Source organism: Tenrec ecaudatus, chromosome 13 (genome assembly GCF_050624435.1).
Source record: "Tenrec ecaudatus isolate mTenEca1 chromosome 13, mTenEca1.hap1, whole genome shotgun sequence".
NCBI classification, from domain to species: Eukaryota; Metazoa; Chordata; class Mammalia; order Afrosoricida; family Tenrecidae; genus Tenrec; species Tenrec ecaudatus.
Window position 1 is genome coordinate 37,255,945 of NC_134542.1, and position 22,759 is coordinate 37,278,703.

Below are 22,759 nucleotides of genomic sequence, written 5' to 3' on the forward strand. Positions count from 1 at the left end.
GTTGACTGTTGGCTTTATTAGACCACTTCCTCCCAAACAATGTTACTTGCATTAGAAATTTTGTTCTGGGTCTGATCCTCAGGGACCTCAAAGTAACAACAAAACACTTTTTAAAGTCTGATAATTCTCTGATAGAAATGAGAAAGGCCAGTTTTTAAAAATTTGTTGGTAATGAAGCATTCCTTCAATATGTAAATATGACCATAACTATCATGCAGCAGATCGTGTTGTTTTTAATCAAAAACCAAACAGGGATGTGCACATGTGTGCATTGCAGCACTCTGCACAATTGAAATAAGATGGTGTGTGAGGCAGGGTGCTCTAGAGAAACAAAACTAGGACACTTATGATTATATAGATAAGAATAGGTTTACACAGCGAGAAGGAATGTAACAGCTAATTTAGTCCACACAGCAGCACAGAGGGCTCAGTTCAACTCACTTCTGTGGAACAGTTGGTATACTGGAAGTCCTTCAACTCACATGAACTACCAGGTCCAAGGTCAAGGAAGCAAACATCAGAGTCCTCCCTCAGGCAAGGCAGGCAGTCTTCTGCCTAAGGCAGCAAACAGAGGGGTGGGTCAGTAATAGTCAGTAGTAGTTCAGGGAGCTTCCAAAACAGGCCCTGATGGGATCTTGAACTCAAGCACAGGGACAGGATCCACCAGCCTCAAACTCAAGCAATGTTCACGCCAGCAGCATGGTGAAGCACGTCTTAAAGGAGCCTCAAGTTCTAGCAACAGGATTCGCGAGGTGGCTTGGCCCACAGATAGTGTAACACACAGGTTGAGGCAGAGAACTAGCTAAAGCAGCATCACACTGGTCCAATCACTAAGGAGCAAGAAGGAAATGGGATGCTGGCTGTCTTATTTATTTTGATTGTCCTCCAATCAAACTGTGACCTAATTAAACTCCGCCTCCTACATGTTCCTATTGGCCTAGTTGGTACAATAAACCTAACTATCACAGAGGGAAGCAACCCAGATGCCTATTGGTGGAAGAATGGCTATGTAAATTTTGGTGTATACATGCATTGAAAAAGGACAAATTGCTAAAGAATACTGATGAAACTGAAACAATGACTCGGGCATGAATGGATTTGGAGGACATTATGTTGAGTGGAATTAGTGAATCACAAATGGGCAAATTTGTATGAGACCATTGTAATGAAAGAAAAAACAAAGGATTTTCTTAAGAAAAGAAAGAAACAAACTTTGACAGTTCCCAAGGATGGGAAAGAGAGGGAGGGAGGGAGGAGCAATGGGCTAGAGCAGGGTGAGCAAATGAACGTGGCTCTGAAGTAAAATGTAAAGATATCATTCAGGCAATAGTGGTTTCATTAGTCTACAAATATCTTTAGTGCTCTCAGTTTTTTAAATTGTTGTCAGAGACAGGATCAGCCGTTCATCTCAAAAGTCCACTGGTCCCCGGGCTAGAGGGTAGAGAGGTGCTAATGTGGATGAAGGAGTAGATAATATTCTAACAGGGAGATGAGAGAGAAAAAAACGTGGGGGGAACAGGGCAAACTATGGGCAGGTTTGATGAGTGATTTAAATTGTTAAGTATACAAAGGACCTGAAATCTAACCCCCACACACCTAATTCAAAATGAAAATGTTAATAACCCACTAGGGAAACCGCAGCTTTGAGTGCATGCACACATCATAGTTACAGAGCGGGCTACAGGAATGGGAGCCAGCCCTGATGGTGATGTGCTAGACAGAGGAGTTTACGAGATTGCTTCAGGGCCTCTCCAAGGCAGTCAGAGCATGACTCCTGACTATGCGACACCCCACACAGTGATCTCCATCAAAGACACACCTCCACAAACACCCAACGGAAACTCCCAAATGGTCTTCTGGAAAGCATTTTCCTAGACAACGAGCATGGCGGGGAGCATGAATTCCTCCAGCACGCACAGCTGTTCTTCTGGAAGGTCACCACATGTTCAATATTCTTTGCCATTGATAATTTGATAATTTCCGTTACCTCCAGACTTTTATATGAACACAAACTTTTTCATTTTTTAGCAAACGTGTTAAGTCATCATCTAGTAGATTCCAGCTCACAGCGACCCCTGTACTAACCACAGAGTTCAGCTGCTCCGTGGAATCTTTTCGACTGCCTATGGACCCTCTAAGATTAAAGACATAAACTCCTGTTAAACGACGTTTATTTTGGATCCCTGCATTTAGACTAAACCTAAACCAATCTAGAAACTAAGCTCTAAGAGCGGGCCTCGCCAGCCAGTCACTCTCCACTCCCGCAGTTCTCATCAGTGTTCTGAGAGGCCCTTCTGCCCGCCCATCAAACAGACTGCTCAGAGGGTGGAAGAGCAACAAACGGAATTATTTTATCCTGGTTTTAACCAGGAGAAGAGGAAGCATTTTCTTCACAGGTGGCGATAGTTTGTTTGGAGAGCAAACTCAAGGACAAGGATGTGTTTTCTCCTCTGTGCAGCTCAATGTTTTGTCACGGTGCCAGACCTGCTCAATGCGTGCTGTTGAAAACACACAACAGTTTGCTAAGAGCTGTGTAGTTAGCATGCTTGAATAAGCCCGTGGTTCAAAACCTTGACCCACTGCCACTGTGTTGATTCCGACCCATAGCAGCCCCGCAGGGCAGAGAAGCACTCCCTGGGGTCTCCAAGGCTTTCCAGTGGGACAGGAGCAGTTTCATCTTTCTTCCGCGGAGCAGCTGCTCAGCTGGAACTGACGGCTTGTGCTCTTCTCACAGCACCCTGGGCCACTCAAACTCCCAGCCCCCGGGTAGAGTCCGACTCCTAGCGACCCTATAGGACACAGGAGGGCTGCCCCGGTGAGTCTCTTTCACTGTAACTCTTTACGGGAGGAGAAAGCTTCGTCTTCTCCCTGGAGCGGCTAGAAATGTTGAACTGCTGACCTTGCAGTTTGCAGCCCAATGTGTAACCACTCTACCATCAGGGCCCCCTCTAAATGCCTGAAAATAGATGCCAACCCACTGCACGCCACATGGCAGAGTAGAACCAGGGGCTGTAATTTTCACAGAAGCAAATCTTTTCCACGTAGCCACTGGTGGGCTTGAACAGCTAACCTTTTGGTTAACAGCCGAGCTGTGTAGTCTATGTACTGTTTGTTGGTCCACTTTCCAGTTCTGAATTCCTTTCGAAGCTCAGGCAGGGAAGATGATTCCGTCAGACAACGGAGCAGAGCCGCCAAAGAAGGACATGAAGTTTTCTGCAACAACCAACTCGAAGAATGGTATGTATTGTGTGTTAGTTAGTCTGGGTAGACTAGAGCAACAAATTCATAGAAGCTCAAGTGTATAAGAAAGAGCTTTATATACAATAGCAATTGAATATTGAGAAAACAGCCCAGCCAAGTCCAGATCAAGTACATAAGTTCAGTGTTAGCCCATTGTCTGATACCAATCTATAAATTCCTCTTCAGACTCACAAAATACATGCAATGATGCTGAATGCAGGATAATCACAGGCCAGTGGGTGGAAAGTCTTGTGGATCCAGTGGTGGTAGAGGCATCTCAGCACTGGCAGGGGGCTCCACATGGCTCCTTCAGCTCCGGGTACTAGCATAGCTCTTTGTCTTCTCAGTTGCAATTTCTCCCAGGGAGTGAGCATGTGTCCCTCCTCCAGCACTATTTATCTCCTTAGCATCTCCAAATAAGGTTATCGAGTTGAGACCTGATTAATCCTCTCAAATTGACAGCAGATCATGCCACTACCACATAAAACTAAGGGTTCCTTCTTTAGACTCAAAACAATCTAGCAACTTCATGGCATCAGTGTAAATTTGTGGTTTGTTTTAGCAAGTAACTTCTAGTGCAGATTTGAGTGTACTACTACATCATTAATGATAAATCTCCAAGCAATTTTCACGCTAAGAAGAAAATTAATTGACATGGCTGATTCAAAAGTTTTCTTTTTAATCGCCCCTATGTAAACCTTACAACCCTTCATAATCTAGTCACAGTAAGACTATTCTGCAACAAATGGGATTCCTATGGGAATCCTCGTCAAGCACACATGCAACCAGACTGAAATCTGTTTAGTTCTATAATCCAGTGGCATTCTGAGGTTTATGTTAAGAACTTGTTAGGAGTTTGAGTTTTCAATAACAGTCTGAAGAAATTGAGAAAGGTCGATGGCAACCAACTTGATGTTCAAGTTGGGGAAGGCGTATCCAGGAAAGAATGAGATAATTTTGTAAGGCAGAGCTGCGCTTTCATCTCATAGCAACAACACTGTGAGTGAGCAGTATATTTTTGCTTTTGCCACAAGGAAACTGGGTTTCAAGTGAAGTGACGTTCTCAAGTTCACACAATCAGTAAGTGGCAGAAAAAGGTTTGGAGCCAGATCTTTTGGCCCTATATCAATGTCATTTCCACTCCTCATGAGACCCCCATGGTCTCGCCCCCACTGTCTGAGCTGCCGTTCACACAATACTTGTCTTTCTTTCCATCTCAGCCTTAGCCCCTGCGGCTCTCTCCCTCTCCCAGGTCTCTCCAACCTCCTGAAGCTTGTGCTACAGCAGCGGAGCCTGTTCTACAGCCGAGACATAAACGGAGTGCGTCTCTTGTATGATCTCCTCCACTCCCCGTGGCTGCTGGCTCTGCTCAAGGTGAGCCTCCACAAAAATCTACTTACCGGCCTGAAAATCTACTTACCCAACTGGGCAACAGCCAGGATGGGCAGTTTGATTTTATGAACGGCCCTAGCTCACCACTGGTAGGCTTCTGGTGCTTTAAATTTCCTGAATCCAGCAGTCAGCCTTAGTCACTTAGTCACAAGTCAAAGTCAACTGACCTGCCTGGCCTGAGGCAGAGCAGGGAAGCCCCCCTAGCACAGATCTGGAGACGGCTGGGCCGAGGAAGCCTCCGGAGATTTCTAAGTCAAACACAGGACTGCTCGGCAGAGCCAGGCGAGCTTTTCTGCACTCAGCTTAGCTCGAGGTCCCGGTATAGTAAAACCGTCCTTGGGGCCAACGGAGACGAAGTTGGACATTTATAATTGAGCTCTTACTGGGGAATTAAGGGAGGAAAAAGAGAAAGACTGGACCTGAGCAGAATGGCTGTAGTGTGAATGGCCTCCTGGTTAGACCCTCTGATGGACCTTGGGCGACACACCTGGGATCGCTGTAGATGCTTCATGTAGAGGTCCTCACTGGTCTCTAGCCTTTTCTGCTTTGCCATAAATCCCCACTGGTCTCGGCCCCAGAAAGCTTACCCTCACTAAGATTGTTGTTAGTTACCGTCGACTGGGCACTAACTCAAGGTGATGGCATGACGGAGGCATTGCCTGGTCCTCGGCCACCTTCACCGCACTGGTCTGCTGCAGAGCCTTCTGATCTAAAGCGCTCACCTAGCAGCATTACACCAGACAGGATTCTACTGGGATCCATAGGGTTTCCATGGGCTATGTTTCAGAATTATATCAGCAGGCCTTTCTTCCTCATCTCTCTCAGTCGGGAAGCTCCTGCCCGCCATGGAGGACTCTGCGGGTATTTGAAATCCTAGTTGTGTTGCTTCCAGCATCGTAGCAAGAAGAGAAACACTATAGTATATGACAAACTGACAGATGGGCAGTGAATTCATTTTACAAGAGCGGGAGTTTGAGTTCACACCTTGATTTTTATCAGTGAAGTCACTTGGGAAAGATCAATTCCCCGCGATAGTCAATAATTCAGCCTTTGACGCATTAGAACCACCAAGCTTGTCCATTTCTTTTTGAGGATGACACTGTTTCTTCTCTTTGAGAGCTTAAATTAAAAATGTCAAGTAGACTTTATCTGTCATTGTCTCCCCCCTGCCCTTTGGAAGGTCTATGACTCCCTCCAGGAATTTAAAGACAAGAAGCCAGCTCCTGTCACAGCCCATGCACAAGCCTCATCTTCAGAGGTAAGGTGACCTGTCAGCCACAGACTGACAGAACCTTGAACACCACACTAGTTCACCAACAGCTACTTTGAAGGAAGTGAGTGTATGGGGTGTGCATAGGTGCTGATGAAAAAACCTGAATGATGATTATATGTTGTGTTAGGCAGGGTTCTCTAGAGAAACAAACCCAGGACCCTTATGGCTACATACATGGAAAGGTTTATACAATGGAACATCCTATGAGATTGCGCTACCTGAGTTCGCTAGGTACTTTGAACCTGGCCCTGGAGAAACTCGGAGTGCCTAATGGAGCATTTACATCAGCACTAGAGGGACAGTCTTGTGCATGACTTACCGACTGTCTCTGGTCTTCTGCCAAGCCTGGCGTTCGAGCAGGGCTGGGGCCCTGGGGCACTAGATCTCTCCCACAGCTTAGGTTCTAACTGCTGCCAGGAACGTTTAATGAAAAAGAAGGATGCCAAGTCGAGGCTTTACACTGGCACAGAAATCTTCAAAACAGCTTTTATTAGGTGAGTGCTACACTTGCACGTAAACCTGTTATCCAGCCTGAGTGAGGGTAGCATTAACCCAGCAAGTGAAAGCCACCGAGCCCATGGCCATCAAGGCCAAGTCCACGCAGACTCATCGGCAGCCTGGAGGACAGCATGGAACTGCTCCATTGGGCTCCTCGGGCGGTCATCTGTCTGCAGCAAGATGCTACGTCTTTGTCCTGCGGAGTGACTGGTGGGTTCAAACCATGCACCTTTTTGATCGGCAGCTTTGTGCTCAACTACCGTGCTACCAAGACTCATTCAGGATAACTAATGAGTGATCATTTAAAGATGTTTCATTTCATAATGTGTGTTCTCCCATCCACCAGGTAGTGGAATTATTGAGTGAAATTCCTAACTCCCCTGAGGTCCACGAGCTGAGACACATCCTGCAAGCTTCACACTTTAAGGCAAGTGCGTGCTGGAATAGAGAAAGTGTACCCGTGGGACACACAGAACACGGTTTGGAAGGAGAAAGAAATGTGATAGAAAAATGTGTTTTCTGAGCAGAGTCGATTCCAACGCACGGCTTCCCCTTTTGCACGTGGGTGCCCTTGGGTGTACAGGGCTGCTGGACGGGTGCCGTTGACCAGGTGGTTTACAAGAACAGATGCGCATGACTGCACTGGTCTGGAGGTTGAGTGTCGGAGGCGCAGTGAACTCCTACTGGGACTTGGAAGTGGTGGTCTGCCCCAGGCCCATCCTGGCTTCCATGGCTCCAGGCACCCCTTGGCCTGCTGCTGCACCACTGGGTGATGTTTCATTGTGTCCCCTTTTATAAAGAGATGCTCCACTAACCATTGCAGTTGACACTGCCCAGTTCAACCAAAAAGAAGTGCCCCCCAGGGTCGGTACAGCTGAAATCTTTATGGAAGCTAACTGTCACATCTTTCTCCCACCGAGCAGTGAGTGGGTACAAACCGCCTTTTTTTAGTCAGCAGCCAAGTGCCTAAGCATTGGTTTGGGAGCCTTATTCCATTCATACTTCCTAAATGAAGTATGAAGAGGCGGGTAGGGCAGCGATTAAGTGTGAGCTGCTGCGCACAACAAAGATGCAGCGGTCTGCTCCCTGAAGCCTTGTGAGACAGCTCACCTCTGTCCTAAAAGCTACTCCATGAGTTGGAGTGGATGCCATGTCCAGGGAGTTGGCCTTCCATTTGAGCTTTGTCTGCTCTCATGAACTGAGAAGATCCTCAAAGGTCTTATTTCTAAACAAACGCATGTTCACTGGCACTAGAGTTAAGACCTTAACCTGTGCTCGGCAGGGGCACAGTTCAGTCCCTCCTAATGGGTGGCCAGAATGCATTGAAGGATGCGAGACTCGGGTGTGACTAAGTCAACGTTGTCAGTCAGGGACCCGGCTGCCATCTGCCTGGGGAGTCGTCAAGCACTCTCCATGGTCCTCTGTGTCCCAAGCTGCTGTCCTTCTATAATTCTATGAGGTGAGCTTCCTGAGTAACCTGCGAGCGCTTTAAGCTTTGGATACAATGTTTGGAACACACAGCTGGGCGGGAGCACGTGGGAGAAGGAGAGGAAGCGCATTACAGAACACAGCCCACCTACCTATTAGCACGTAACGATCTTGATAGCGATTTCCCAACAAATTAGAATCTTAAGAGACTGTCTGCCTGTGGAGCCATGGGATTAATGTGTAAAATAATTCAGATGACAAGATAGTTGGTTATCAGATATCCTCAACAGCAAAAATACTTCAAAAAACTTCCTCTGGGTTCTGACTAAGTCCAGGACAGGGCTGAGGAATCCCAGGGACCCCACCCCATGCATTGAAAACCTGACAAAGCAGGCATCCAAAGTGCTCGGAGCACACCCTAAACCAGGGAACTGCCTCTTCTCCCTGATTCCCCATGGGCCCAAGATGTTATGATTACTGCCCCGCAGTCAGGCTTCATTAGGAAAATGATTACAAACGTTGCTTTGTAACTCAAGCTTCATCGGAGCACAACAGATGACATGAGTTTCCAAGAAATGAGACAGTCATGGAATAAGGCCTTTTAGCAGGCGTGAAAGAATAACGGATATATTCATGCACCTCTCTCTGCCTCGTTGCCTTCTCTATAAAATGGAGAAGATAGATGTTTCTTCCTCAAGTGTTATTGCGAAGATTCGGTGAGTCATTCTACATGATGTGCGCAGCCCAGTGCCTGGCAGGCGCGGAGAGCTGCTGGAGGTGGGGCTAGTTGCTGTGCCTGTCCCACAAAATCTTGAGACACCATCTCCGAGATGGCTATGTCCTGCATGTGACGTCTGCTCACCTTGTCTTCTCGCTTCCCAGGCCTTGCTCAGCGCCCACGACACTGTGGCTCAGAAAGACTTTGAGCCCTGGCTCCCCCCACTGCCAGACACCATCCCGGAGAGTGAAGAAGCAGTGAGGATCGTGTGTATGGTGAAAAACCGACAGCCTCTGGTGAGGCAGTCATGCTGTCTTTTCATTTGAATTATACCAAGGCTAGGGGGAACTGGGATGCCCCTGGTTTCTCCTGGGGCGGTTTTCTCGTCTGCGGTCAGGCATGCTGGTGTGGCATTCAGAAATATGAGAGCAGCTCCTGATAAGGATGGCTACCCACTTAGATGAACGATTCTTGTGTGTGCTTTCGAACATATTTCCTGATGCTTTTACTAAGGAAAGATCGCCATGTACCCCCGCCCCCCAGAGTTGTAAGAAATAAGATGTGTATACTTCATGTTTTATTTATCTAATTCTCTGATATGCACATAGATTGCATTCGATCCCAATGCATTTGCATTTTCTCCTCCCCTAGGGGGCAGAAAAGTAAGATCTTAACTTGATTTTCTAGGAATGGTTCCTCTTTGGAAGCAGTTAAATGTATTCTTTTTTGGCCACGTGGTGGGATAGAGACCTCAGGAGGCCAAGGCTGAGCCCTTTCCTTTCAGACCCCATGGCATGATTGGCAGGCATCAGGCACTGTGTGACCCCTGCCTCCCTGATTGGTATAAATATCCTTGTTTAAAGCTCACAGCTGCGTTGAAGGAAGCCACCGAGAAAGCAATACATCAGATAAAAGAGGGATCCATTGTTCTCTGTCTTTAGGGAGCCACCATCAAGCGCCATGAGCTGACAGGGGACATCCTGGTGGCCAGGATTATCCATGGTGGGCTGGCCGAGAGGAGCGGTAAGCGGAAGCAGTGGGGCACCTGTGCTTGCTGAGTCTTCTTTGTCTCAGGGGAGTCTCTCTCTGCTATCTAAGATCAGGCTATAATAAGTCCCACTGCTTGGGGAAGGCAACGAAACAGCCTCCCGGCTCTTTAATAAGGTGAGATGTGTGATGCCAGCTTGTGAATGAGGAAAAGGAGGCTCAGAGAGATTGACTTCCCAGTGTTACACAGTGAGAGCCTTGATTCAAGTCCAGGTTGGCCTGACTCCACTCTCAACGTCCCCTCTTTATTTGGGACTTCAAAGCCATGGCCCTCATAAATGTTTTCATGTCTTCTGCCCATTTTCTTCTTTTCATGGATGCATATCTGAACTGAATGATTCATACCTGTTGTCCCTTTTCCTCACTACCCATGACTTGTGAAGCCTGGCACAAGGCATATATACCCCCAGTAGTATGATGGTAATTTTTGTCCCATGACAACATTCCCCTTCTTATTTCGCTCACTGTTTTGTCTTATATTTCTCCAAGACTTATCCATGCTCCCAAGTTTCCCTACATATTGAGCAAGGGTCCTCTCCTCCCATCCCCACCTCTTTCATGTGTTTACATGACTCTGACATCATTGTTTTTCGCTCCTGTCTCCTTACGGGCACCTGCTTCCATTGTGCAGCATCCCGTTAGGAGTCAAAAGCATTGTACCCTTCATTCCTACCAAGTGTTGGTGGGGCCGGTGGGGGGAGAGAAACGGACCTTGTCTGCAGTCTGGCTATTCTTCCCGAACACAGTTCAATGTTTCAGACCTGCTTGGGTGAGGGAGCTGGTCCAGCAGCTTCTAGCCATGTCTACGCTTCACCTGCTCATCCGCCCCCTCTTAGTTTGGGTTCTTGTTTGCCTAGGGTTGCTATATGCTGGAGACAAACTGGTGGAAGTCAACGGAGTTTCAGTTGAGGGACTGGAACCTGAGCAAGTGATCCACATTCTGGTAAGAGGTGGGATGGGGGTGGGGTGCGAAGCCCCAGGAACTGCAAGTTACCCTCCTCCTTGGGCCTTTTCTAGGCCCTGTCCCGTGGCACCATCATGTTCAAGGTGGTTCCAGTTTCTGAGCCTCCTGTCAATAACCAGGAAATGGTAAGACTCTACAGAGCCTCCATTCTCATACCCAGTCAACCCCCACGTACCGGTGGTCATGAGTGGCTTGGAGTCCGTTATGGCAGATGGAAACCCCGTGGGTTCCAGAGTAGGACTGCTCCAGGGAGAGTTGTTGACTCGAATCTTACCAGATCGCTGGGTTCTTCTTCTGCAGTCCTGCTGGGTAGATTGGAACCCCCAATCTGCAGTGAGTAGCCCAGGGCAAACCATTTGTCCCATCCGGGGACCTTCCCTATAACACTGACCCTGGTTTCCTAAGAACGATCCTTCATGGTACCGTCCTCTATAATGTGCTGAGCACTTGCTCCGTGTCCTGCTGTATCATTCGTTCAATGCTGATGACACGAGCGGCAATGTGAGCAAGGGAGTACGATGAAAGGAGATGGAGGGACCAAGAAGTTAAGCAGCAGCATCAAAAACCGTGAAAATGTGACATTTTTTCCCTCAGCGCTGAGATTCTATTGCCAACATCACTTTTCTCATTGCCCTCCGTTCAGGGACATGTTTTTGTTTTTCATTGAGGGTGCAGAGGGAAGGCAGGAGCATGGCTGGAGGAGGAGGAGGAGGAGGAGGAGGAGGAGGAGGAGGAGGAGGAGGAGGAGGAGGAGGAGGAGAGGTAGTTGTAATCTTGGCAGCCAGTGAACATGCGTTCTTCTCAAGGCACTGTTATGTACCGGCTGCCAGGTGTACGTCCGTGCTATGACCGAGTACTGGCCCCAGGAGGATCCTGGCATCCCCTGCGTGGACGCTGGGTTGCCCTTCCAGAAGGGAGATATCCTCCAGATTGTGGACCAGAATGACCCCCTCTGGTGGCAGGCCCGGAGACTCTCAGACCTCAGTACCTGTGCTGGGCTGATCCCTTCTCTCCACCTGCTGAAGAGGTAAGAAAAGTTCACATTCCTGGTCGTGTGACTGGACCATCAGGAAATGTTTGACTCCATTTCTGCTGTTTTGGTTAAGATGGGGGATGGGGAGAAAGAAAGAGAGAGAGAGAGACAGAGAGGGAGAGAGAGAGAGAGAGAGATGCACACATTGGCTTACAAATCTGCATGTCAATTTATCAATCTTCCTTAAGCATCTTAACCACTGAGACAACCAGAAGAGCCATTCTAGCTAGGAGACCACGTGGGAAAGGGAAGTTGACATGTTTAAGTAGCTCCATGGTCACTCTGTCAGTGAACCATGCAAGACTCATTGACTTAATCTCAACTCCTCAGTCTCACCTTGTGCCCCCAGGGCTTGATGAGATGCCAGGTGCGAGTGCAGATAGAAAGGTGAAAGGATACAAGGCTCGGCCAAGCAGAAGAGAAGGGACTGGCAGCGAAGATGGAGAAGCAATGGCCCAGGAGGCAGGATGAGGTCAGGCAATGCCATGTCCTGCCCACCTGTATCGGTGACTCCGGATGAGACGGAGAACTGATCCTTAGACCTAGCAATAGAGAGATCATTGATGATCTGGATAAAAGCACTTTCAGGGGAGGACCGGAGCCCAAACCCTAATTGGAATGGAAGGAAAGAGAGGACCAGTCATGAGCATGGGAAACTCTGGTAACATTGAGTGTAAAAGAATTCCACCTCATGGCGCCCTGTGGAACAGTGTAGAACTGTCTCTGTAGGTGTCTGAGACTGGAACCCAGTATGGAAAGAGAGAGACTCATCTGTGACCCGTGAGCAGCTGGTGAGCTGCCTACCTTCCAGCTGGCAGCCCAATGTGTCCCCACAAAGCCAGCAAGCAAACACACCAATCTCACAGCCATGGAGCCAGTGCCAACTCATCACAATACCACCAGGGCACCTCCAAAAAGAGCACAGCTGTGTCCCAGGAGATGAGAAAGTGGGGTGGTAGAAGGAAATTCGTTCTTTGACATGGAATAAATCATATTGGTGGGGATGATCCAGTTGAGGACATTTTTATGCTGGAGAAATGCTGATGTCCTTGAGCAGGCGGGTAGAGATGAGATCTAGTGTTGTAGAGGGGCTGGCCTTATGCAGAGGCATACACGCTTCATCCACAAACACGAGAATGCGGAAGCAGAAGGGGAGGTGGAACACATGGGCATAATGAAGGTTTGGAGTTCGGGGACATTCTCTTCCAAATCCTATTATTTTTCCCAGTGAAATAAGCAGCTATGTCATAAGCTGAGAAGTAGGAGGTCTAGAGAAGGAGAGAGGCGAAAAGTTCTACAAGAGCTAGAGTAAATGGATCAGGTCAACATAGTGTGATCAGTACTAAAGGTCCATTTGAAGTTAAAGGCCATGGGTTTGTAGTATTTCTTGTCAGTGTCCAGAGGTACAGGTCCAGACTACACAGAGATTCGATTTAGCAGCAGGCCAAATGTGGACCAAGGGAGTGAGTACAATGATGGTCAATTGTATGACTCTGGGTTGACTAGAGAAACAAATCCAGGGAGGTTTCTGGGGACCAAGGAAAAGCAGGGTCTTTATTATTGACCCAATAAAGCGGGATTTTTAAAAGAAAGAAAATGAAATGAAGGAATTGCTAAGCTTGCCAAATGGCCTCAAAGGGACATACAGGTCAGGACAATTCCAATGAGATGCCATGCTGGAGCGGCCAGGACCAGGGGCAGGCCGTGTGCGGATGCTCTGCGGTATGTGAGCTCACCGCCCTGCCCGGACTTTCACCGCAGGTCTGCACTGCTCTTGTGAGGCAGGAGAAGTGGTCGGGAAGGCTGCCTACTTGGAGAAAGTGTTCAGAGAAGAAATCACCCTTTCACTTGGGTGAAGCAACTGAATGCGAGGAGACATTCTGTTTGAGGCTGGGGCTGTTTCCCCTGGGTTAATCCCTGTCCCCCACACCCCTTGTGCTGTATTTTTTCCCCCCACAGGAAGCAACGGGAATTCTGGTGGTCTCAGCCTTATTCGCCCCATTCCTGCCTCAGGTCAACTGGAGGTGAGTGTGCTGATTCTGCAGATTCGGCGTGTGTATCACGGAATGCCAGCTTGCTTCCCCAAGGCTAGCTTCTCACCCAAGAGAGCGTCTCTAAATGTTCCCATCGCCCCAAATAACGTTCCTGGCAACCATGTAAAGTCCTGCCATAGAAAGTCACTACTTTGGATATGGAGAGGCTTATAGTTTATGATGACATCCCTCCCAACTTGTGCTCAGAGATCTCTGCAGCTAGGAAATCTATTCTGTGCATACTGGAAGCCAGGAGGCACAGCTCCCAACACACTTTCAGTTGCATAAGTTCACCACTGGGTCCCTTCCAACTCAGAGTGACCCTAGTACAACAGAACAAACACTGCCAGCCTACACCGTCCTCACAGCTGTGCTTACACTTGAGCCCCTTGTTGCTGCCACCCTATCAATGCATCTGGTTGAGGATCTTCTCTTTATTGCTGCCCCTTTACTTGACCAAGCAGGATGTCCCCTTCCAGGGGCTGGTCTCCCCTGATAACATGTTCAGTGGAAGTGAGACAAAGTCTCGTCACCTTCACTTCTAAGGAGTGCGCTAGCTGTACTTCCCAGACGGAGTTGTCTGTGCTTTGGGCAGTTCTCAGTACTGACACTGTTCTTTGCAGTGTCATCATTCAAATGCATCCCTCGCTTCAGTCTATCCATTCAGAAGAGTCCAATGTCACACTGTTCAGAAGCTCTGATGGCAATTCGGGGTGCCTTTCAGGAATAAATATGCAACTGAGTTGATCGTAGGCTGCAGTATGGGTTCCAGCTCACTGCGAAGAACACCAGACTCCTCACAACCGGACCAATAGACGTCATGATCAATGGAGAAAAGGGCAACGCTGTCAAGGATTTCATCTTTCTTGGGTCTACAATCAATGGTCGCGGAAGTCGCAGTCAACAGACAGTGTAAGATACGAAATAAGAATAACAATATATAATTGATCAAGGATTCATGGGGATGGGAAGGGGGAGGGAGGGAGGGGAAAAAGAGGAGCTGAGACCAAGGGCTCAAGTAGAAACTGTTTTGGAAATGATGGCAACGTATGTACAAATATGCTTGATACCATTGATATATGGAATGCTATAAGAGCAGTAAGAGCTCCCAATAAAATGATTAAAAAGAAAAAAGAAATTAACCACTGCATTGCACTGGATGGCTCTGCCACACAAGACGTCTTTAAAGTGTTAAAGAGCAAAGATGACGCTTTGAGGCCAAGGCGCCTCAAACATATGTACGTCAAACGCATGTGGAAGCTGGACAGTGAATCAGAAAGACAGAAGAAGAAGCATTGGTGCATTTGCATGATGGTGTTGGCGTAGAACACTGAAAGTACCACAGGCTGTGGGGAGAACAAGCAAGTCCGTCTTGGAGGAAGTACAACCAGAATGCTCCTCAGAAGAGAATGGTGAGATTTTGTCTCCAACACTTTGGATCTGTTAGCAGGAGGGACAAGTACCTTGAAAAGGACGCCATACATGGTAATGCAGAGAGTAACTTTAAAAAAAAGCAGATGTCTCCTAAGAAGATGGATTGATACAGTGGCTGCAACAATGGACTGAAAACGAAACAGTTGTGATCGAGATACCTAACCGAGCAGCGTTTCTTTCTGCTATGCCGACAGTCTCTGCGAGCGGGAGCCAACTTGATGGCAGCCAACCACACTACGTGTAGCATCTTGGCTAGCCGGTACTTTCAGATGGGGTGGTGGTGGTAAGTAAGGGCATCCATGGTGGCAAATGCGTGTGGATAACTTGCCGACCTAAAGGGTGCTCACCAGTTGGAGCCAGGTGAGTAGGCCCATCAGAAAGAGCGCCCAGGTGGTCCCTGGACAGGAGTGAGGCAGGAGTTGGTATGCTAGGAGCAAGGATGGATAGTAGAAGGACACAAAAGTCAACAGCACCAAGATCTCAGATTTGCCTGCGGTAAGCGTTTATCCACTGTGCTATCTCACTGCTCAGCCAGCTTTTATCCACTGTGCTATCTCCACTGCTCAGCCAGCGTTCATCCACTGTGCTATCTCACTGCTCAGCCAGCGTTTATCCACTGTGCTATCTCCACTGCTCAGCCAGCGTTTATCCACTGTGTTATCTCCACTGCTCAGCCAGCGTTCATCCACTGTGCTATCTCACTGCTCAGCCAGCGTTTATCCACTGTGCTATCTCCACTGCTCAGCCAGCATTCATCCACTGTGTTATCTCCACTGCTCAGCCAGCGTTCATCCACTGTGCTATCTTACTGCTCAGCCAGCGTTTATCCACTGTGTTATCTCCACTGCTCAGCCAGCGTTCATCCACTGTGCTATCTCACTGCTCAGCCAGCGTTCATCCACTGTGCTATCTCCACTGCTCAGCCAGCGTTTATCCACTGTGTTATCTCCACTGCTCAGCCAGCGTTTATCCACTGTGCTATCTCCACTGCTCAGCCAGCGTTTATCCACTGTGCTATCTCCACTGCTCAGCCAGCGTTCATCCACTGTGCTATCTCACTGCTCAGCCAGCGTTTATCCACTGTGCTATCTCACTGCTCAGCCAGCGTTTATCCACTGTGCTATCTCACTGCTCAGCCAGCGTTCATCCACTGTGCTATCTCACTGCTCAGCCAGCGTTTATCCACTGTGCTATCTCCACTGCTCAGCCAGCGTTCATCCACTGTGCTATCTCCACTGCTCAGCCAGCGTTTATCCACTGTGCTATCTCACTGCTCAGCCAGCGTTTATCCACTGTGCTATCTCACTGCTCAGCCAGCGTTTATCCACTGTGCTATCTCACTGCTCAGCCAGCATTCATCCACTGTGCTATCTCACTGCTCAGCCAGCGTTTATCCACTGTGCTATCTCACTGCTCAGCCAGCGTTTATCCACTGTGCTATCTCCACTGCTCAGCCAGCGTTTATCCACTGTGTTATCTCCACTGCTCAGCCAGCGTTTATCCACTGTGCTATCTCACTGCTCAGCCAGCGTTTATCCACTGTGCTATCTCCACTGCTCAGCCAGTGTTCATCCACTGTGCTATCTCCACTGCTCAGCCAGCGTTTATCCACTGTGCTATCTCACTGCTCAGCCAGCGTTTATCCACTGTGCTATCTCACTGCTCAGCCAGCGTTTATCCACTGTGCTATCTCACTGCTCAGCCAGCGTTCATCCACTGTGCTATCTCACTGCTCAGCCAGCGTTTATCCACTGTGCTATCTCCACTGCTCAGCCAGCGTTCATCCACTGTGCTATCTCCACTGCTCAGCCAGCGTTTATCCACTGTGCTATCTCACTGCTCAGCCAGCGTTTATCCACTGTGCTATCTCACTGCTCAGCCAGCGTTTATCCACTGTGCTATCTCACTGCTCAGCCAGCATTCATCCACTGTGCTATCTCACTGCTCAGCCAGCGTTTATCCACTGTGCTATCTCACTGCTCAGCCAGCGTTTATCCACTGTGCTATCTCCACTGCTCAGCCAGCGTTTATCCACTGTGTTATCTCCACTGCTCAGCCAGCGTTTATCCACTGTGCTATCTCACTGCTCAGCCAGCGTTTATCCACTGTGCTATCTCCACTGCTCAGCCAGTGTTCATCTACTGTGCTATCTCCACTGCTCAGCCAGCGTTTATCCACTGTGCTATCTCACTGCTCAGCCAGCGTTTATCCACTGTGCTATCTCACTGCTCAGCCAGCGTTCATCCACTGTGCTATCTCACTGCTCAGCCAGCATTCATCCACTGTGCTATCTCACTGCTCAGCCAGCGTTTATCCACTGTGCTATCTCACTGCTCAGCCAGCGTTTATCCACTGTGCTATCTCCACTGCTCAGCCAGCGTTTATCCACTGTGTTATCTCCACTGCTCAGCCAGCGTTTATCCACTGTGCTATCTCACTGCTCAGCCAGCGTTTATCCACTGTGCTATCTCCACTGCTCAGCCAGCGTTTATCCACTGTGCTATCTCCACTGCTCAGCCAGCGTTTATCCACTGTGCTATCTCACTGCTCAGCCAGCGTTTATCCACTGTGCTATCTCCACTGCGCTCAGCCAGTTGGCAAGTAGAGCGACCCTTTGGAAGGAATAAGAGTCAAAATGTCTTTGTAGTGACAATATTTTCATGAGAACTTGGAAACATTTATACAGTTATAATGAGATTTTAAAGATCATCTTCAACAAAGATTTACTGTTCATCAAATGAATATAATATTAATGATAGCATTCAACAACAAAGTTTAATAATAGTTGAAGTTAAATGCCCCTTTTTATTTTCTTTATAAGGACAGTTTATCAGAAGCATCTTCATGTCATTATCTTCACTGTGACGTTTTATCTCTCCCATCCCTTAAAATGAATGCTTACGAGCCAGATTGAAGTGATTGTTAAAGTTCATTTTCCTGTGTGGAAATGCTAATTAGCGCCGGCTGACATTTCATGTGTTCATGTAGCCTCAGTGTGATTTCTATTAGATTTTCTGAACAGCCCTATGAATTCCCACTTTGATCTCCAGGAAGAGAAATTCTAGGGCTGGAGACTGACTTATAGGATCACCCCTCACAGGGAATGTCTCTGTTGGAGATGCCGATTTCCTAAACTATTAGATAATTTCTCTTCAATGATTGTGGATGTGACAATGGATATTATTCTATACTGGCCTAATCTACTTAGATACTGCCTTGATGGAAAAGATCTCAAGAAGAATAGATAATTTTTTCATTCAAGAGTTACTGAGAAATTCCAGGTTAACGTTAGTTTGCAGATGGTTACTGAAAAACTGCTTAATGAAGATGCATTTAAGAATGCTCTCTCCTTACTTCTGTCCCTCCCTACTAAGTTCCTAAAATATGTGGAACACAGTAACTCAGAAATGAGTAGAACACAATCCCCGTAGAGCTAATTAGGATGAAAAGGAGTGAGTTAGCCAGAAGCACATAGATCTCAGTATTAGCCTCAGGTCTCTGAGAAAGGGAATCCAGTGAAGTATATATAGATGAGGACATTTATATTTTAAAAATGGTTCATACTGTTGTAAAAGCAGGCAAGTTCCAAGTCTGTGGATCAAATGTTAAGCTAGAGGCTTCCGCTGACTTGAGGAACTGCCGCAGCTGATGCACCCAAGATGGGCTTGGTGATGTTGCTGTTCATTGCAGAGGAGAATTAATCTAATGTCGGCAGGTCAGCCTTGTAGCGACAGAGGCAAATGAATCCAAGGTCGGCGGACAGATGGCAGACTGCCGACAGCGCTCATGAATAGCAGGCAATGTGGCAGGCCCTTGACTCAAGTCTCATCAGATGACGTATCCAGACTCAGTAAAAGACAGCAAGCTTTTCCATATTGGGCACATATATTGGAGGGGGCCATACTCCCAAGGAAAACTTCTTTTCAATGAATTGCATCAGGGCTGTACCCTGAATGAGCTGCTCATAGCAGGTCCTGTTATGAAAGTGATTACCTTATGTCAGGTGACATCGTGGAGGATTATTGTCTACACTGCCAAACCACTGAGAATTCTGGCCCAGCCAAGTTGACACAAACCCATCACTATCGCAATTCCCCATTTGGTAATAAGGTTCTCAATTATATGAGTTGGTATGGATTATTCATGTATCAGTTTGTTACTAAATAGAAAAATTTCCAGAGTAATAATTGCACTAACTTTGGCACCTTTGCTTTCTGGTTGTAAGTAAATTAAACTGGGAAAGCTGTTGAGTTACCTTGTTTTTTGTTTTTCCTTTCCTGCCTCAATGATCTGTCTGTATCAGCGAGTTCTATGGAAGAAGGTAAGTGGCAATATTTAGGGGGAAAAAAGAGAGTGAAACTCCTCATTTCAAAGTCTTTAAAAACTCCCATTGCTTTCTTAATTCCCTTCACTTCAATGTGTCTATTGGAGCTTCATGAACCCAATAGCGTAGTCACTTAGACCCAAATTTACAAAAACGGTAATGTCCAGGAAAATATATATGAGCATTCTGTTTCTAGGGTGCTAGTTCATGAATACATGGAAATATTCCCAACACAACATGGTTTTTTTATTTTTATTTTTTTTACTCCTACCTACCTACTACCTACCTACTACCTACTACCTACCTACTACCTACTACCTACCTACTACCTACTACCTACCTACCTACTACCTACCTACCTACCTCCCAACACAACACATTTAACCATGGCTCTGTGATCAGGGAATAGCTGTCGTCAAGGTTTCTCAGTAAGTCACGTATCTTAGTCTCATTAGGATGCTTTCACAGAACAGGCACAGTCAACACTGGGACTTCCAAGGCAGCTGCAGAGAGCACAATCAGGAGGTGACAGTGACTTTTTAAAAAGTAATATTCCCCAAGGGTGTGAGGGGCGATGCTGGGAGAGTTTAGGGTGAGTGGGTTGGAAAGGGGGAACTGATTACAGGGATCCACATGTTACCTCCTCCCTGGGAGAGGGACGGCAGAGAAGGGGGGGAAGGGAGACTCCGGATAGAGCAAGATATGACAAAATAACGATGTATAAATTACAAAGGGCACATGAGGGAGGGGGGAGCGGGGAGGGAGGGGGAAAAAAAAGAGGACCTGATGCAAAGGGCTTAAGTGGAGAGCAAATGCTTTGAGAATGATTGGGGCAGGGAATGTATGGATGTGCTTTATACAATTGATGTATGTATATGTATGGATTGTGATAAGAGTTGTATGAGTCCCTAATAAAATGTAAAAAAAGAAAAGGGAAAAAAAAGAAAGAAAGAAAAGAAAATGATTAGGGCAAAGAATGTACAGATGTGCTTTATACAATTGATGTATGTATATGTATGGACTGTGATAAGAGTTGTATGAGCCCCTAATAAAACGTTTTTTAAAAAAAGTAATATTCCAAAGGGGTAATTTTGATAGATTTTCTCAGAGGGGTTTATTATGAAGAAGCTTTAAGAAAATTGAAAATTGCGTTCATGAGAAAAAAGGTCAGGAAAATTTCACAGAGAATTCCTCCCCCCCACCCCACCCCCCACACACCCCAATACTACAACTCACCTGCTCATTCCTTCAGGGTAGTAAGGGTTGTCCTTTAAGGATTTCATTGGGAAGCCTTACCCCATCCACCCTGTAGCCCGAGATCTGGCTCTTTCCAGCTCCTTTTTGCCCCTAAATCTCAAAGGCCCTGTAAAAAGAACACGATTCGAGTCGCCTGAAGAGGCCGCATGGTCTAAATCGCACAGCTCCGAATTCTTTGGGGACGGATCAAAGAGGGGACCACTGCCTCCTGAAGTGTACTGCTCCAGATGCAGGACGTGTGGAGACACCATGGCTGCATATTTGATATTTTTGTTTAACACGAGTTTCTGTGGTTTCGAAATAAGAAAGCAACAGTTGCTTACTTACCATCATCCAACGGAGCCTTTATCCCTCCACGTGAGCAATGGTTGAAAGGGTAAGATTCTGTCAGGCAGTCTGCGCTTCAGGGAGATAAACCTCTATGTGGGGAATTGTTCTTTAATGCGGATACATTTGGAGTGCTATTTTTCCTTCCTAGAAGATGACATGAAGATTGACGAGAAATGTGTGGAAGCAGGTAATGTTTCCTTCTGATAGGCTTGCCACCTTAGGAAACGTGAAGCCCAACAGGCCCCTCTCCCCGCTCCTTGTCTGTGGTCTGGCAGTTGGCACAAGGAGCACAGCCCGGGGAGGGTCTCTAGAGCCCACTGACAGTTTAGAGTGGATTCTGGGAAAGGATCTCGGGGACACTTGGCAACACTCAGAGGATCAGATGACAGAGCACCTGCCAGCCACCGTCTCACTGAAGAACAGACTTGCAGAGTAACAGAAACGCGAGGCCAACACCGTCTTCTGGTGGATTCTAGCACCAATAAATGGTAGTAGTGGGTTCCCAGAGTCTGAAGAAGACAGAGAAACTTGTCCCATACCTGTCTTTAAATGTTTTTGTGAACTGGGAAGAGATTTTTCAAATTTAGTGGCAGTACCGAGATTGGCTCAAGAATTGGTCTGGTTGGGAGGCCAGTCAGATCCGTTGGTCCGAAAGTTGAATTTTCCAGCTTGGCTTTATAAGCGATTCTCGCCTTGAGAGATCGAGAACCAAAATGAAGTCTTTCATTAGTGGGTACTTCAAAGATTCACATGGACCTTTCAGAACAACTACAGAGTCATGTTGATGTTGCTTTTTGTCAAGGACACATTCTGTTTTCTTATTAGGATCCTTAATATGCATTTATCTTCTTTAATTTTGATTTAAAACTTATTAGATAATCATCATTGCTATTGTGTCAGTTCTGCCTCGTGGAGGACAGCTAGGGCAGAGTAAACCAACACTGTAATCTTTTCTGCTGAGTGTGTTTGACACGTCTGTCTTCTAGCGAGCAGCTCGACCCTGAACAGTGTGCCATCCGACCCAAACCCACTGCCACTGAGACGATTCTGACCCCGCCCTCTAACGAGGGGGTCTGAGCTGCAACTCGGTACTGGGGCAGACAGCCTCACTTAGGAGGCTTCATTCCCACAGCAGACAATCCCTCCCGTAGGGTGGCTGCTGGGGTTGGGCCGCTGGACCTGACAGTTACCAACCCAACACCTACCATTTTGACACCAAACTGTTACTCAACCAACACCTAACCTCACTGCCATTGAGTCAGTACTGACTCACCCCCGGGGGGGTTCCCAGACTATGTGGGAGCAGAAAGTCGGTCTTCCTCCCTTGGAGCTGCCGGTGGTTTCCAATTGCTGACCACGTAGAGTGCAGCCTGACAGGTATTTTAAAAGCATGCCTAGTACAACGTTCCTCCCTTCCCGTCTTCCTCACTGAGGTTTCTTTCTGGGGGTAATAAATAGTCTCAGCGCCTTTTGGTATCTCCAGATATATTCAGTTCATGTAAAGGCAAAGATGAAATTTGATGTCCTTTCCCCTCTCCCACATCTATTTACTTTTTGGAACCTTGAATTATTTTTTGGAACATTGAATTAATGCTTTGTTGTTTTTGTAGACACTTTTTAAATTGTGAATTAAGCGAGGGTTACGGTTCAGAGAGTCAGTTTTGTATTTGACAGTTTAAACTACTCATCAACACTCCCGGCAAGCTTGTCCTGCCCCCACTTCTTTGCTTTCTCTTCTCCTTCTTCCCCTTCAGCCACGTCAACGCCAGTCCACCCGCTAGCCTAGCG

At 47.2% G+C, this 22,759-nt stretch overlaps 1 protein-coding gene across 2 annotated transcripts in view; it reads left to right on the top strand.

Annotated features, from left to right (window-relative positions):
• Positions 1 to 3,161: 3,161 nt before the first annotated feature.
• Positions 3,162 to 22,759, top strand: part of MPP4 (MAGUK p55 scaffold protein 4) — a 29,465-nt gene continuing 9,867 nt past the window's right edge. Inside the window, exons 1-12 of one of the 2 annotated variants that reach the window (XM_075529748.1) lie at positions 3,162 to 3,237; positions 4,493 to 4,614; positions 5,813 to 5,890; positions 6,750 to 6,830; positions 8,714 to 8,845; positions 9,491 to 9,572; positions 10,454 to 10,539; positions 10,614 to 10,685; positions 11,391 to 11,587; positions 13,553 to 13,617; positions 19,364 to 19,381; positions 21,120 to 21,158. In XM_075529748.1, the coding sequence (XP_075385863.1) occupies positions 3,162 to 3,237; positions 4,493 to 4,614; positions 5,813 to 5,890; positions 6,750 to 6,830; positions 8,714 to 8,845; positions 9,491 to 9,572; positions 10,454 to 10,539; positions 10,614 to 10,685; positions 11,391 to 11,587; positions 13,553 to 13,617; positions 19,364 to 19,381; positions 21,120 to 21,158 (1,048 nt within the window). The remainder of the gene's footprint in view (positions 3,238 to 4,492; positions 4,615 to 5,812; positions 5,891 to 6,749; positions 6,831 to 8,713; positions 8,846 to 9,490; positions 9,573 to 10,453; positions 10,540 to 10,613; positions 10,686 to 11,390; positions 11,588 to 13,552; positions 13,618 to 19,363; positions 19,382 to 21,119; positions 21,159 to 22,759) is intronic. The other variant, XM_075529749.1, reaches the window with a different exon arrangement.